The 16,514-nt window shown below is 43.3% G+C and overlaps 1 protein-coding gene across 2 annotated transcripts in view; it reads right to left on the bottom strand.

Moving 5' to 3' along the window:
• The window catches only part of LOC129813579 (insulin receptor-like), a 131,483-nt gene that overhangs the window by 26,544 nt on the left and 88,425 nt on the right, over window positions 1-16,514 (bottom strand). For both annotated transcript variants that reach the window (XM_055865901.1, XM_055865902.1), the window contains exons 9-11: window positions 16,133-16,248; window positions 15,597-15,728; window positions 13,048-13,215 (exon numbers count right to left, since the gene is read on the bottom strand). In XM_055865901.1, the coding sequence (XP_055721876.1) occupies window positions 13,048-13,215; window positions 15,597-15,728; window positions 16,133-16,248 (416 nt within the window). The remainder of the gene's footprint in view (window positions 1-13,047; window positions 13,216-15,596; window positions 15,729-16,132; window positions 16,249-16,514) is intronic.

Here is a 16,514-nt window from a genome sequence, read left to right as displayed (position 1 = left end):
GTGGCAGACTGACTACCTGTTACGCGAGTGCAGCAAGAAGCCAAGGTAAGTTGCTAGCTAGCATTAAACTTACCGTATAAAAAAATAATCAATCTTAACATAATCACTAGTTGGCTTAGGTCATTAATATGGTCAAGTCCGGAAACTATCATTTCGAAAACAGAATGTTTTTTCTTTCAGTGAAATACAGAACCGTTCTGTACAACATGGTTGATGATATTATTCGTTTATCTAGCTTGTCCTGCGTTGCATATAATCGATGCGGTGCCTGTTCATTTCTTATCGAATCACAGCCTACTTCGCCAAACGGGTGATGATTTAACAAGCGCATTTGCAAAAAAAGCACTGTCGTTGCACCAATGTGTACCTAACCATAAACATCAATGCCTTTCTTTAAAATCAATACACAAGTATATCTTTTTAAACCTGCATATTTAGTTAATATTGCCTGCTAACATTAATTTATTTTAACTCGGAAAATTGTGTCACTTCTCTTGCAAGCAGTCAGGGTTATATGCAGCAGTTTGGGCCGTCTGGCTCGTTGCGAACTTTGTGAAGACCATTTCTTCCTAAGAAAGACCGTAATTAATTAATTCGCCTGAATTGCACATAATTATGACATAACATTGAAGGTTGTGCAATGTAACAGCAATATTTAGACTTCGGGATGCCACCTGTTAGATTAAATAAGGAACGGTTCTGTATTTCACTGAAAGAATAAACGTTTTGTTTTCGAAATGATAGTTTCCGGATTTGACCATATTAATGACCTACGGCTTGTATTTCTGTGTGCTATTATGTTATAATCAGGTCTATGATTTGACATTTGATAGAGCAGTCTGACTGAGCGGTGGTAGGCAGCAGCAGGCTCGTAAGCATTCATTCAAATAGCACTTTCGTGTGTTTGCCAGCAGCTCTTCGCTGTGCTTGAAGCATTGAGCTGTTTATGACTTCAAGCCTATCAACTCCCGAGATTAGGCTGGTGTAACCGATGTATAATGGCTAGCTAGTTAGCGGGGTGCACGCTAATAGCATTTCAAATTGGTGACGTCACTCGCTCTGAGACCTTGAAGTAGTTGTTCCCCTTGCTCTGCAATGGCTGTGGCTTTTGTGGAGCGAGGGGTAACAATGCTTCGAGGGTGGCTGTTGTCGATGTGTTCCTGGTTCGAGCCCAGGTAGGGGCGGGGAGAGGGACGGAAGCTATACTGTTACACTGGCAATACTATAGTGCCTTTAAGAACATCCAATAGTCAAAGGTATATGAAATACAAATGGTATAGAGAGAAAAATTCCTATAATTCCTATAATAACTACAACCTAAAACTTCTTACCTGGGAATATTGAAGACTCATGTTAAATGGAATCACCAGCTTTCATATGTTCTCATGTTCTGAGCAAGGAACTTAAACGTTAGCTTTTTACTTGGCACATATTGCACTTTTACTTTCTTCTCCAAAACTTAGTTGTTGCATTATTTAAACCAAATTGAACATGTTTCATTATTTATTTGAGGCTAAATTGATTTTAATGATGTATTATATTAAGTCAAAATAAAAGTGTTCATTCAGTGTTGTTGTAATTGACATTATTACAAATAAATAAATAAATTAAATACAAAAATAATAATAAATGTAAAAAAAAATAGGCCGACTAATCGGTATTGGCTTTTTTTGTTCCTCCAATAATCGGTATCGGCGTTGGAAATTCATAACCGGTCGACCTCTAGTTGCTAGTATGACTAGGATAATGCCCTTGGCTGCTAGATAATGAAAGAAAAATAAACAGCAGAACGCATATGAGGAAGTCTTCATAAAAAAGAATTGCCTCTACGTTTCTATGGTGGGATTTTGTCTATAGGCTACTTTGAAGAAAGGTAAGACATGCCTCATAATATGAAGTAAAATGTCCATGTATAAATCAATTAAGGGAAAAATCTAGATTCTAACGATAGGCCTAACCTTCTCAATGAAATGCCTATACCTACAGTATGCCTACTTGGCAGAATGATATCATGATTATTTGCATCAAGCCAGTGGGCATTTATTTTGAACTCTTCATGTGCTACAGAAACACTGTTAACCCAATGGCAGTGCTAGATGTTTGCACACTTAAAGGGGTAACTACACACAAAAAAAATCTAAATTTCTTCTATTTTACCCAGACCTCAAAACTGGTCCTCCTGATGTTGTTTAAGCATCGTTATAAACTTAGAACATACAATGCGGTTGTTTCTCTATTAAGAGAGAGCGCAAAAAAATAACTGAAATAAATTGAAACAAATCTGAAACCTGTGAATTTCTGACTCAATTGACAGCCTCATCAGTTTCAATTGTAGGTTCTACTATTAGCCCTACTTGCACAGTACATCTTGGGTAGGCCTGACTGTGGAAGACCAATATAGGATTTATCATTATAGATTATTCACAATTTATGTCACTGTTTCTCATAGAATTTTTCACACAGGGTGCCTTTCCTTTGCCGGGCGAGCCATATCCATTTTTGCAATATATGGATTTGTACCATTTACTTTGAACTGTATTTACAACACCTGAGTAGACGCACTTCTTTTGAGATCAAAACGAGAAATGCATGTAGCCACCCGTGCACATTTGTTCATATTCTTTGCTAGTTAGTGAATTATTAGCCCAGTTATAGATACTTTCTAGTCAACAACGGGGGAGTGGTTGCTTCCTACAACAGCACGACATGTGTACATTTATAGCCTTCTTTGAAAAGTGAGTCAGGTAAAGAGCTTATTTTTTAAATGTCTTAAAGGGGCCGTGTTGTATTTTGAGACAGGCTTGAATAAGCTAAGTAGCCAATAGGCAGAGGGTAGCACAATTTGACTGATTCTCTGTAATAATGGTATGGGAATAATAAAGTTTTATTTTGTAAAGTGGTTTCTTGCCTCAAATACCACAACATTTTCACCTCCATTTTCAGTGAAGGACAAGTGGATAAACAGGTTAATGTCAAGCCCTGCATATTTTCTTCACAAAGTCTCATGGAATGTGGTCCCGTGTGGCGCTTGCAACGCCAGGGCCGTGGGTTCGATTCCCACGGTGGACCAGTACAAAAAAACAGTACAAAAACAAAGTATGAAAATGTATGCACTCACTACTGTAAGTCATTCTTAGTTTGTCTACAGTAGGAGCAAATGTGTGATGTTATATGTAGGTCTACATTTCACATCACACATTCGCTCCTACTGTAGACAAACTGTAACTTAACGCGGGTACAGCCTCAGTGTTCACAGTAAAACAACCCGCCAGAACTTTCACAATGTTCAAGTTTGCGCTCAGCAGACAGGAAATTTGCTCAGTGCTGAAAAACAAATAGAGGGAACATTGGTCAAGACTCCATCCTGTCAGTAACTGTCCTCAGTGTCTCATCTGGTTGATATAAAACAACCCTCACATGATCCCATCCAGACTAGTGTTGTCTAGACTGTTTGGCTGAGTGCATGGGAGTAGAAGAGGACGTTAAAGTAGAGCTTGTCTGTGTGACACAGAGTGAGTGGCTGCCACTTGTTAGTGCAAGGCCAAATCAGGTAAGAAACTATTCCAACCACCTCTGAATCACAGTCCCTCACACACACACACCCACCCACCCACCCACCCACCCACCCACCCACCTCTGGCAGCAGTCCAAAAGAATAGAATAATAAGTCGGGAAATATATTTGTATTATATCGTATTTTGTAAATGCTCCCTTGTGAAATATACCTTGGTCTCAATGGGACTCCCTGTTATAATACACTGCTCAAAAAAATAAAGGGAACACTTAAACAACACAATGTAACTCCAAGTCAATCACACCTCTGTGAAATCAAACTGTCCACTTAGGAAGCAACACTGATTGACAATAAATTTCACATGCTGTTGTGCAAATGGAATAGACAAAAGGTGGAAATTATAGGCAATTAGCAAGACACCCCCCAAAACAGGAGTGATTCTGCAGGTGGTGACCACAGACCACTTCTCAGTTCCTATGCTTCCTGGCTGATGTTTTGGTCACTTTTGAATGCTGGCGGTGCTCTCACTCTAGTGGTAGCATGAGACGGAGTCTACAACCCACACAAGTGGCTCAGGTAGTGCAGTTCATCCAGGATGGCACATCAATGCGAACTGTGGCAAAAAGGTTTGCTGTGTCTGTCAGCGTAGTGTCCAGAGCATGCAGGCGCTACCAGGAGAAAGGCCAGTACATCAGGAGACGTGGAGGAGGCCGTAGGAGGGCAACAACCCAGCAGCAGGACCGCTACCTCCGCCTTTGTGCAAGGAGGAGCACTGCCAGAGCCCTGCAAAATGACCTCCAGCAGGCCACAAATGTGCATGTGTCAGCATATGGTCTCACAAGGGGTCTGAGGATCTCATCTCGGTACCTAATGGCAGTCAGGCTACCTCTGGCGAGCACATGGAGGGCTGTGCGGCCCCACAAAGAAATGCCACCCCACACCATGACTGACCCACCGCCAAACCGGTCATGCTGGAGGATGTTGCAGGCAGCAGAACGTTCTCCACGGCGTCTCCAGACTTTGTCACATGTGCTCATGTGCTCAGTGTGAACCTGCTTTCATCTGTGAAGAGCACAGGGCGCCAGTGGTGAATTTGCCAATCTTGGTGTTCTCTGGCAAATGCCAAACGCCCTGCACGGTGTTGGGCTGTAAGCACAACCCCCACCTGTGGACGTCGGGCCCTCATACCACCCTCATGGAGTCTGTTTCTGACCGTTTGAGCAGACACATGCACATTTGTGGCCTGCTGGAGGTCATTTTGCAGGGCTCTGGCAGTGAACCTCCTTGCACAAAGGCGGAGGTAGCGGTCCTGCTGCTGGGTTGTTGCTCTCCTACGGCCTCCTCCACGTCTCCTGATGTACTGGCCTGTCTCCTGGTAGCGCCTCCATGCTCTGGACACTACGCTGACAGACACAGCAAACCTTTTTGCCACAGCTTGCATTGATGTGCCATCCTGGATGAGCTGCACTACCTGAGCCACTTGTGTGGGTTGTAGACTCCGTCTCATGCTACCACTAGAGTGAGAGCACTGCCAGCATTCAAAAGTGACCAAAACATCAGCCAGGAAGCATAGGAACTGAGAAGTGGTGTGTGGTCACCACCTGCAGAACCATTCCCTTTTTGGGGGTGTCTTACTAATTGCCTATAATTTCCACCTTTTGTCTATTCCATTTGCACAACAGCATGTGAAATTTATTGTCAATCAGTGTTGCTTCCTAAGTGGACAGTTTGATTTCACAGAAGTGTGATTGACTTGGAGTTACATTGTGTTGTTTAAGTGTTCCCTTTATTTTTTTGAGCAGTGTACATGTTAAATAAATAGGGCTGTGAATTGCCAGCGACCTCACGATACGATATTATCACCATACTTAGGTGCCGAGAGGATATTGCGATTGGCACGATTCTATATGTACTGCGATTCGATCCTGCCATTTTATTTGCGATCGGATGTTCCAAACATATTGCGCACCATGTCTGCTGCAGAGGGACAAGAGAGAGCTATGAGAAAATGAGTTTTGATCAGTCATGGAAATAAAAGGGCTGAAAACATGATGGCTCACCATTTAAAAAGAACATGGCTGCTCTACTTGTTGGGGGCGGAGCCTTTGGCAGAGTTGATAATGAACAATCCAAGTATTGTGGGTGTTTCTGTAGGCGGTCTTGAGCACAGGATTTCTATCTACGCGGATGATGTCTTGCTCTACATATCCAACCCTGAGAAATCCCTCCCATTTTAGACACAATTACAAAGTACGGCAAGTATTCAGGATATAAGATACATTTGAACAAATCCACTGTTTGCCCTCTCAATCTTACACTCAACGGCTCAGTTATGACACTCTGCCCGTTCCAATGTAAGACACAGGGGTTTCAATACATTGGGATCTTTGTAACACCAGATATGAATGGCCTTTTTAAGGAAAATGATCTCCTCTTTTCCTGGATCAAATCAAGAAATCAAGAATGATCTCTGAACCTGGATCTCCCTCCCAATCAGCTTAGTGGGAAGAATAAATGTTATCTGTATGAACATCCTCCCTCGATTGAACTATTTCAGATACTTCCATGTTACCTCCCAGTTTATTTTGTCAAAACAACCAACCAAAGCATCACCAAATGTATATGGGGCAATAAAAAAAACTGGGTTCAAGTACTCCACTCTATCGAAACCTGAATCTAAGGGTGGTCTTGCCCTTCCCTGCCTTCATTTGTACTACTGGTCTGCCCAAATCCACAACATGTTAACATGGCTCACAAACAGACAAGACTCTGGATTTAGTGGATTCAGATAGAGGCCCAAATCCTGTGGTTCATTGCCCCTAAACTTAATTATATTCATTAATATCTTTAGCGAAGTGGGCAACATAGCCAAAACCTTTGTCATTTACAGCACCCAACCAGCATGGAAGGACTGTAGGAAATACCTTGGCATTTCCTCCCAGATATGCTCTCCCTCTCCTATAGTATACAACCCAGACTTGCCAAAAGCCCTGAGGGATGCCACTCACCTATAGTATGAAACCCAGACTTGCCAAAAGCCCTGAGGGATGCCACTCACCTATAGTATACAACCCAGACTTGCCAAAATCCCTGAGGGATGCCACTCTCCTATAGTATACAACCCAGACATGCCAAAATCCCTGAGGGATGCCACTCACCTATAGTATACAACCCAGACTTGCCAAAAGTCCTGAGGGATGCCACTCACCTATAGTATGTATCTCAGACTTGCCAAAAGACCTGAGGGATGCCACTCACCTATAGTATACAACCCAGACTTGGCAAAAGCCCTGAGGGATGCCACTCACCTATAGTATACAACCCAGACTTGCCAAAAGTCCTGAGGGATGCCACTCACCTATAGTATACAACCCAGACTTGCCAAAAGTCCTGAGGGATGCCGATTACCTATACACTGTAGTATACAACCCAGACATGCCAAAAGCCCTGAGGGATGCCGATTACCTATACACTGTAGTATACAACCCAGACATGCCAAAAGCCCTGAGGGATGCCACTCACCTATAGTATACAACCCAGACATAACAAAAGTCCTGAGGGATGCCACTCACCTATAGTATACAACCCAGACTTGCCAAAAGTCCTGAGGGATGCCACTCACCTATAGTATACAACCCAGACTTGCCAAAAGCCCTGAGGGATGCCGATTACCTATAGTATACAACCCAGACATAACAAAAGTCTTGAGGGATGCCACTCACCTATAGTATACAACCCAGACTTGCCAAAAGTCCTGAGGGATGCCACTCACCTATAGTATACAACCCAGACTTGCCAAAAGACCTGAGGGATGCCACTCACCTATAGTATACAACCCAGACATGCCAAAAGCCCTGAGGGATGCCAACTGTAATCTTTGGTGTATTCTGGGGATCTGGACCTGTTCAGACGTGTTTCATCACAACATTACTACACTGAAATCCTTTCAAGAGTTGTTGTTGTTGTTGTTATATCTTCAAATTAGACACGTCATTTCCTCGTTCACTTCCAAGGGGAGGTTTAGAGCTCAGCTGAATGAAGTTGAGACCCTTCTTGCTACAGCACAATCCATCAAAGACTAAATCTCCTTTATCTATAGACTCCTTTCTGAGAACGTAGGCTCCTCCTTTACTATGGTGAAAATAATCTGGGAAAAGGATCTCTGTCTGACGATCAGTGATGAGTTATGGGCGAATGTTTGCTACAAGGTATACCGCTCTTCTACTAATGTCAAAATGAAAGAATCTAATTACAAATGTTATTACACATGTTATTACACCCCAGTGAGACTTTGGGGTGGCAGGTAGCCTAGTGGTTAGAGCGTTGAACTAGTAACCGAAAGGTTGCAAGATCGAATCCCCGAGCTGACAAGGTAAAAATGTGTCGTTCTGCCCCTGAACAAGGCAGTTAACCAACTGTTCCTAGGCCGTCATTGAAAATAAGATTGTGTTCTTAACTGACTTGCCTAGTTAAATAAAAGGTCAAAATAAATAGAATGAATATAGACATAAACCAATGAGGAGATAGGAGAGGCAGGACTTGCAGCGTGATATGCGTTGACGCGCGCGAGCAGTGTGTGTGCAATAACTGAATAACATAGATTTCAACATTTATTTTAGAGGCACGTTCAAGCAGATGAGCAGAGCAGACAGACAGAGCAACATAGAACAAAAAGCAACAAGATAAAATTCATAAAAGCAACAAAGTGTTTCCATACCTCACAAGCTACAGACAACAGACAACATGGAAAGCGGCAATACACAGCTAGAGATTGTGTTCACAAATCTGATTGACCTTTAGCCATGTCTTCATGCATTTTGTGAAAGTGTGATATGTGGTGCAGTTATGTGTGTCTGATGGCAGTGTATTCCAGACATGGGAAGCTCTCACAGAGAAAGCGGATTTACTAAAGGTGCTTTTCCTTAAGGGAACTATACAGTCACCTCACATGGCAGACCTTGTGGATCTGCTACCATATGTTTGGGTTTTCTGTTTAACAAAAATACTGAGTGGAGGGGGAGCCAGGCCATTCAGGATCTTGAATACAAGACATGCATCGGTGTATTGCACAAGATTTTCCCAACTCAGGAGCTCATGCTTTCTGAGGATGTAACAGTGATGATGGCTATTGGGCTTCCTATCAAGCACTTTGAGAGCCTTAATAGACAGACTGAATAGGTTTTAATGTTGTACAGCAAGCTTGGGCCCAACTAGTCAAGCAGTATGTTAAGTGGGGGAGTATCATAAATTTGAAGTACAGTTTTGCTACCTCTGTAGTCAAACAATTTTGTATAAATCGGAAATTAGCCTGGTTGAATTTGGTTATTTGAATTACCTTTTTCACATGCTTTTTAAAAGAGAGGTTGGAATCAAGTATGATGCCAAGGTACTTCAAATCAGATATCACCTGGAGCTTCTCCCCTGACACATAGACATCTGGGCTCAGTTGCATCTGATGCCCTCGTTGTGAAGAACATGCAAACAGTTTTTTTCACATTGAGATGCTCGAGTCACGAGTCACTGAGACACTTTGTAACCTGGACCATTACAGTAGTGAGTTCTTGTGCAGCTTGTTGTTTGCTCTTTGCACATATATCACTGTATCATCTGCATACATTTGAACTTCAGACCCAGTACAGACAGAAGGCAGATCATTAATGTACAGGCTGAACAGGAGGGGCCCCAGTATTGACCCTTGGGGCACGCCCACATCATAGCTAATAGTGGGCGACAGCTCATTGCTCACTCTGACACGCTGAGTTCTGCCTTCAAGGTATGATTTCATCCATCTCAAGGCATCGGGGGAAAAGTTGAACTTGGACAATTCTGTCATGAGAATCTCATGGTTAACAGTATCAAAAGCCTTCCTTAGGTCCAGAAACACAGCCCCAACAACGCCTCCTTTGTCCATCTTGGACTTCACATTTTCCAGAAGAAAGCAGTTGGCTGTTTCTGTGGAGTGTTTCGCTCTGAAGCCAAACTGCATGGAGTGTAATGTGAAGGGGCTGTTGTTGAGGTGGGCAATCAGTTGTTCTGCTACACACTTTTCAACAACCTTCGACACCACAGGTAGTAAACTAATGGGCCTGTAGTTACTCATGTCAGCAGGGTCACTCGATTTAAAGATGGCCGTTATTATGGCCGACTTCCATACCCTTGGAAACACCCCCAGACCAATAGATGTGTTGGTGACCTTAGTAATGGGGCCAACGAGTGACTCTTTGTAGTTTTTAAGAAAGGTAGAGTCCAGCCCAAACACATCTTTGGCTTTAGAGTTCTTTAGTGAGCTAATCACCTTGTTCACCTTTGACTCAGAAACCTGCCTTATGATGAAGACAGGTTGAGTGTCATTCACTAGCACTGAGCCCAAGAAACCAGTGGAGGGGTTCTGTGTCAGTACCCTGACAGAGTCAATAAAGTAGGAATTGAAGGCTATTGCTATTTCGACTGCATCCTGTGTTAGATTGTTATTCACCATGATTTCTAGTCTTTTTGCAGTGTTACTATGGTCTTTCCCTGTTAACTTTTTTAGATTCTCCCAGGTCAATTTAGAATTTCCCTTTGCTTCACCAATTATGTTAATAAAACAGTTTGCCTTGGCCTGTCTGATTTCTTTCAACACCTTATTTCTCAACATGGTAAACCTACATCTGTCATGCTCTAATTTGGATTTTAGGGCTGTTTTTAGAGCATAATCTCATCCTTTCATCAATTTCCAGATTTCTCCATTTAGACAAGGAAGAGTGCTCTTTTGGCCAGGTTTGGATTTTCTTTAGGAAACCATTTATTGTAGTCTGGATTGTGGATAGAAAAACCTGACTATCAGCTTCCATGTCTGTATAGGACAAGAGATCATTCCAGTTAATTCCCTTAATTGCGTTTTCAAAATAGTTTAATTCACTCCTAGGTATTCTGAGTTGATCCGGCTTTCTAACAGTAGAGAGGTTAAACCTGCTCTTGGACAGCTTTCTGGCTATAAGTGTCAGATTATGATCAGATAGCCCAGTAACCATATTGAATGATTTAGTCACTCTCTGGTTTATTACTGAACACCATATAAATCTGTGTTTTAGAGCAACAGTTCACCCTGGTTGGCCCTTTAACTAGCTGTGTAAGGTCAAAGGTATTAGTGATCCATTTGAGGGTTTTTCTACAAGACTTGTCTTCATAATTAATATAAAAATCTCCCATTAAGAGGACCTCTTTCCCAAAATCACATTCCCTATGCATGGTATTAAACTGATCAAAAAACACACTTTTGGTGGAAGGTGGCCTATACATTCCAATAAGGGTAAAAGACATTTGGGGAGACAGTGTAACGTTCAGGCCAATACAGTCTAGTTCATTATCACATGACCACTCAATTTGTTTACATCGGATATGTTCTTTAACGTAAATCATCACACCCCCTCTTCCTTCAGTCCTGTCTCTCCTGAAAACATTGTAGCCAGACACAATCAAAGCAGCAGATGGAGAGTTTGTATGGAGCCATGTCTCTGAGAGGCAGAGAAAGTCAAGGTTGGAGTCTGTGAGTAGATGTTGAATTTGATCACTTTTTGGAATGACACTACGAATGTTCAAGTGCCCCCATAGTAGTCCCTTGGGCTTAGCTCGTGGGTCCCAGATGACTCGAGAGTGATTGACACATTGAAAAAAGTAAAATTTTCGGTGTTTTCTGACGGCTGAGTTTAGGCCGTTTTGTTTAGGGGCAGTTCAGTAGTGCAATTAACAATCCCTCCCGCCTGCACTGGGTGCGGGGAACTAATTAAAACAGCTTGCGTACCAGAAGCAGAGTCAGGGATTGCGTATATAGCGACTTGGGTATGTTGGAAGAGTCAAAATCTATCCTGGAGCCGGGTGAGTCGAGAGAAACCATGGGACCATAGCACTCACCCACCTCCACAGCGGCGACGATCAGTGGACGAGGCCATCCACTGCTTTCCACTCCGGTGAGTATCGCTGGCTCGGTGATATTAGGCCCGGGTATGAGTTGCACATCCCCAGAGTGCAGGAGGGTAGTGAACAGGTAGTTTAACAGTTTCCGCTAAATGTTGGACTTGTGTTTGTTACGCCTAAGCGGTTCAGTGGAATAGGGAGCGAGGTATACTTGACCATTATTCAGAACATTATGGTATGCTGTGTACTGTCCACTCAGGTGGAACGGTGAACCAATGTGTCCTGGTGTTAATATTCTCCGGTAGTAGACTGATTGTGTCATCCCAGCAAGGACGCACTGAGATTATCAGTAGAGCAGCTACAGAACTGACAATCATGGCAGAGTACTGGAGATAAAACACATAATTACGCTTTAACTCTTTGTATTAGTTACTTAGCTGGGGTCGGCGTACAATCCAAATGTGGATTGACCAGATTGTTGACTTTCTTCCTCTCGAAAAGCTCACTGATGACCTCTGCAAGAGACGGCCCAGGTTTGATAGAGTCTGGTCTCCACTACTCAACTATAATGGGGTGTGTAGGGAAATGAGCAGATACATGTTGCGTGCTGTAAAAACTCATTATTTGCTCGTCGTCTCAGCGAAGGCTGGAAATAGCTAATAGGAACGCTGATAGTGCTGCTGCAAGTTTGGTTTGTTTTATATTATTTATGTTTGCCACATCTGTTAATATGGAATGTGTTTTGTTGGTTGATTGAAAACGTAATAAAACTTTAAATTATTATTTTTTTTAAACAAAGATGATAACAAGCTAGAGAAGGAGAAATACGGAGTTTTGGCCGAGGTACAGCCGACTAGCGCTAGCTTACGTTAACTAGCTAGGGGAGAAAAACAAAAAAAATACATTTGATTGCGGTACTGTACTGTATACATTTTCCCATCACTACAATAGAACAGTCCACCGGAGAAAGACACTCTCACACTCACCTTTCTGGAAGTTAACTAATTATAGTCACATAACTATATCATCTGTATGAACCAGAGAGAACTGTAGAACAGAATAGAACAGTAGAACAGAATAGAACAGTAGAAAAGAGAACAGCAGAATAGAACAGCAGAACAGAAAAGCAGAACAGAACAGCATAATAGAACAGCAGAACAGAACAGCAGAACAGAACAGTAGAACAGAAAAGCAGAACAGAACAGCATAATAGAACAGCAGAACAGAACAGCAGAACAGAAAAGCAGAACAGAACAGCATAATAGAACAGCAGAACAGAACAGCAGAACAGAACAGTAGAACAGAAAAGCAGAACAGTAGAACAGAACAGAACAGCATAATACAACAGCAGAACAGAACAGTAGAACAGAATATAACAGTAGAACAGAACAGTAGAACAGAATATAACAGTAGAACAGAACAGTAGAACAGAATATAACAGTAGAACAGAAGAACAAAATAGAACAGTAGAATATAACAGTTAAATAGAACAGCAGAATAGATCCGCTGAATAGAACAGCTGAATAGAACAGCTGAATAGAACAGCCGAATAGATCCGCTGAATAGAACAGCTGAATAGAACAGCAGAATAGATCCGCTGAATAGAACAGAACTGTTCACACAGAGAAAAGACTCACCTTTCTGACAGTAATCGAACTTGTAGAGTTCGCTGGCCTCAGGCTGCTGCTGACAGTACACCAGATAGTGAGTGATGTTCCCGTTGGGGTCCGTGGGAGGTTTCCACTTCAGCAGGATCTGAGAGGAAGAGTTGGACGAGGAGATGGGGTCCAGGGGCACTGACGGCTCTGGGGGAGGACGGGGATACAAGGGGTTAATCATACCTTTATTCTTCTTCTTGTTCAGGTCAGCAGATCACAGAATGCAGAATAACTTAACTCAAAACATATCCATACACTGATCAAAAGATAAACCTAGCAATAAGTTTAACTGTAGTATGTATCAGCTGTGAGACAAGAAGGAATTACGTAAGATCACAGATGAATAGCCCAGAGACTGACTGACTAGTAGACAGACGCAGTAGCAGGCTTTATTGTCCTGGGTGATACACTATATATACAAAAGTATGTGGACATCCCTTCAAATTAGTGGATTTGGCCATTTCAGCCACAACCGTTTCTGACAGGTGTATAAAAAAAGCACACAGCCATGCATTCTGCACAGACAAACATTGGAAGTAGAATGGCCTTACTGAAGAGCTCACTGGCTCTCATCGCCCAACATCAGTGGCGATCTCACTTATAGTCTTGTGGCTGAATGGAAGCAGCCACTAATGATTTAGTCACTCTCTCTGGTTTATTACTGAACACCAAATCAATCTGTGTTTTAGAGCAACAAGTCACCCTGGTTGGCCCTTTAACTAGCTATGTAAGGTCAAAGGTATTAGTGATCCATGTTCCAACATCTAGTGGAAAGCCTTCCCAGAAGAGTGGAGGCTGTTATAACAGCAAAGCGAGGACCAACTCCATATTAATGCCCATGATTTTGGAATGAGATGTTCGACGAGCAGGTGTCCACATACTTTTGTTCATGTAGTGTACACAATCCATGTCTCAATTGTCTCAAGGCATAACTATCTTTCTTTAACCCGTCTCCTTCCCTTCCTCTACACTGACTGAAGTGGCTTTTATAATTGTTATTGGAGTGGCGGCAACGATTTAGGAGAAACACTGCAACATAAACCTGACAGGAGGTAGACGAGGTAGCATGGATGTCAGCCAACACGGCTTGACAATGAGTGACAAGGACTTGCAGGATAGAAGAAATAGATCTGGGACCAGGCTAGAGACAAGGAGGGTGAAACTCTAGATCTGGGACCAGGCTAGAGACAAGGAGGGTGAAACTCCAGATCTGGGACCAGGCTAGAGACAAGGAGGGTGAACCTCCAGATCTGGGACCAGGCTAGAGACAAGGAGGGTGAAACTCTAGATCTGGGACCAGGCTAGAGACAAGGAGGGTGAACCTCCAGATCTGGGACCAGGCTAGAGACAAGGAGGGTGAAACTCTAGATCTGGGACCAGGCTAGAGACAAGGAGGGTGAACCTCCAGATCTGGGACCAGGCTAGAGACAAGGAGGGTGAAGCTCTAGATCTGGGACCAGGCTAGAGACAAGGAGGGTGAAACTCTAGATCTGGGACCAGGCTAGAGACAAGGAGGGTGAAACTAAAACTACAGTTGAAGACTGTTTAATCTGGAACTAAAAGACCCTCGACAAGCCTTCCCGCCTCCCTGCCCGCCGGGCTCTGATGGTGGTGTCCCAGCCAACGCATCATGCCAGCCAGTGCTGTGCGAGGTGTGTGAGGCTGCATGCCACGCGGCTACACTGTAATACCACTATAATAATATAATAACACACTGTGATGTGGTTTATCAGGAAGGAGATGACACAACACCTGTTGTTGATGAAACCAAAACCGGTTTGTCCTCTGGAGACACACACACACACACACACACACACACACACACACACACACGCAGGGTGACAGAAGATTTCTGAGCTCTGCTTGAGTGACTAGTGACTACAGCCGTTTGGCACAAGACAGAGAAACAATGAGACAGGGAGGTAAAGGTCGTCCTCCTATCTCATCATCAACTTCCTCTTCCTTGTTCCTATTCCTTTAGCTTTGACACACCTCAACAGCTAAACGCTGAGGCCTAAGTTGTAGCTCTTAGACCACTTATCACTTATTACCCAACCCGGGGTATTCAAATCCCACCCTCAACACTGGAGAACCTAACCTGCTAGCTGACTGGCTGATTGGATTGTCCACTCACCTGTTGGCTTGATTAGGGGTTTGGGGGAGGGGAAGGTGGACTTAAGATCACTAAATAGGCAGACATTAATTAATTAAGAACTGAGAAAACCAACTCAGTTGCCTTGTGGTTAAGAGAGTCGGCCTTGAGATTAGAAGGCTGGGGATTCGATCCCTGGTCGATTCATAACAAAGACTTTCAAATGGAACCCGATGCCTCTCTGCTTGGAACTCAGCATTAAGGACATGGATTGGAGAGAAGGCCCTGCGATAGACTAGCGTCCTGTCCAGGGGGGGGGGGGGGGGGGGGGGGGGGGGGGTAGGTACATCTAGCTGCCTCGAGCTAATGAAACAGGAGATAGGCTCCTGCCCTATGGGCCATTCTGGATCAGCTATATCTCAAAGTAAGGTCTTACTGGTGGCATCCGTCCTGACGTAGGTGATCTTGCTCTTGGCCCCAAGGACCTGGTGTTCATCAGAGGCAGAGAGCTGGGTCTTGACCATGATGGCGTACTGGGTCCAGGGCTTCAAAGACAAGATCAAGGTACCTGGAAGGAACAATAGTATAGTTAGCGTTGTGTTGCAGGACGGACATTATTGAGCCCAACACTTGTTGTTCCTACCGTACAACTACAGTGTATATGATATGATACGTTTTAATGTGTGCAAAGAGCTGCAAACTACATTTCACCATATGGACAATAAAGTCATTAGGTATCATTATTAGTATTGTTATGTGTTGCAGCACAGACATTATTAAATGCAACACTTGTTGTTCCTAACATGCTACTACAGTGAATCAGGGTACCGGGAACAGCAGCATTGTTGTGTTGCAGCACGGACAATATTGAGTGCAGCCCTTGTTTTGCCCCCCCCCCCCCATGTTTTCAACAGTGTGTGGGTATCTATCCTTACCAATACAGTTGTAAGACAGAAGAGAATAAAACATTACCTGGCTCCTGTTGTGGGTTTCCCTCTGTTGCCCGAGCTGGGGGGTCCACGTCAATTATTACCCAATTGGAACCACACGCATCCTGGCCATCAAACTCTGTCACGTTGGGGTAGGGCCTGGGAGTGGGGAAGAGAGAGACAGTTAATACTAAAGGTGAATATCACACACACACACACACGCTATAGAACACCTTAGACAAACTGTCACGTTGGGGTATTTTTTACACCTAAAAAACAGATAAATATGTTACTATTAAGAAGCAATGTGGTTTAATTTTTGCGACCTTTGTTTTTTAACCAATGTATTTAAGCAATAAGTCCCGAGGGGGTGTGGTATATGGCCAATATCCCAAGGCCTGTTCTTGAGCAGGTCGCAATGTGGA

Source organism: Salvelinus fontinalis, chromosome 17 (genome assembly GCF_029448725.1).
Source record: "Salvelinus fontinalis isolate EN_2023a chromosome 17, ASM2944872v1, whole genome shotgun sequence".
NCBI lineage: Eukaryota > Metazoa > Chordata > Actinopteri > Salmoniformes > Salmonidae > Salvelinus > Salvelinus fontinalis.
Note: the sequence above shows the minus strand (reverse complement) of the source record. Positions and strands in the feature narration are given on the sequence as shown.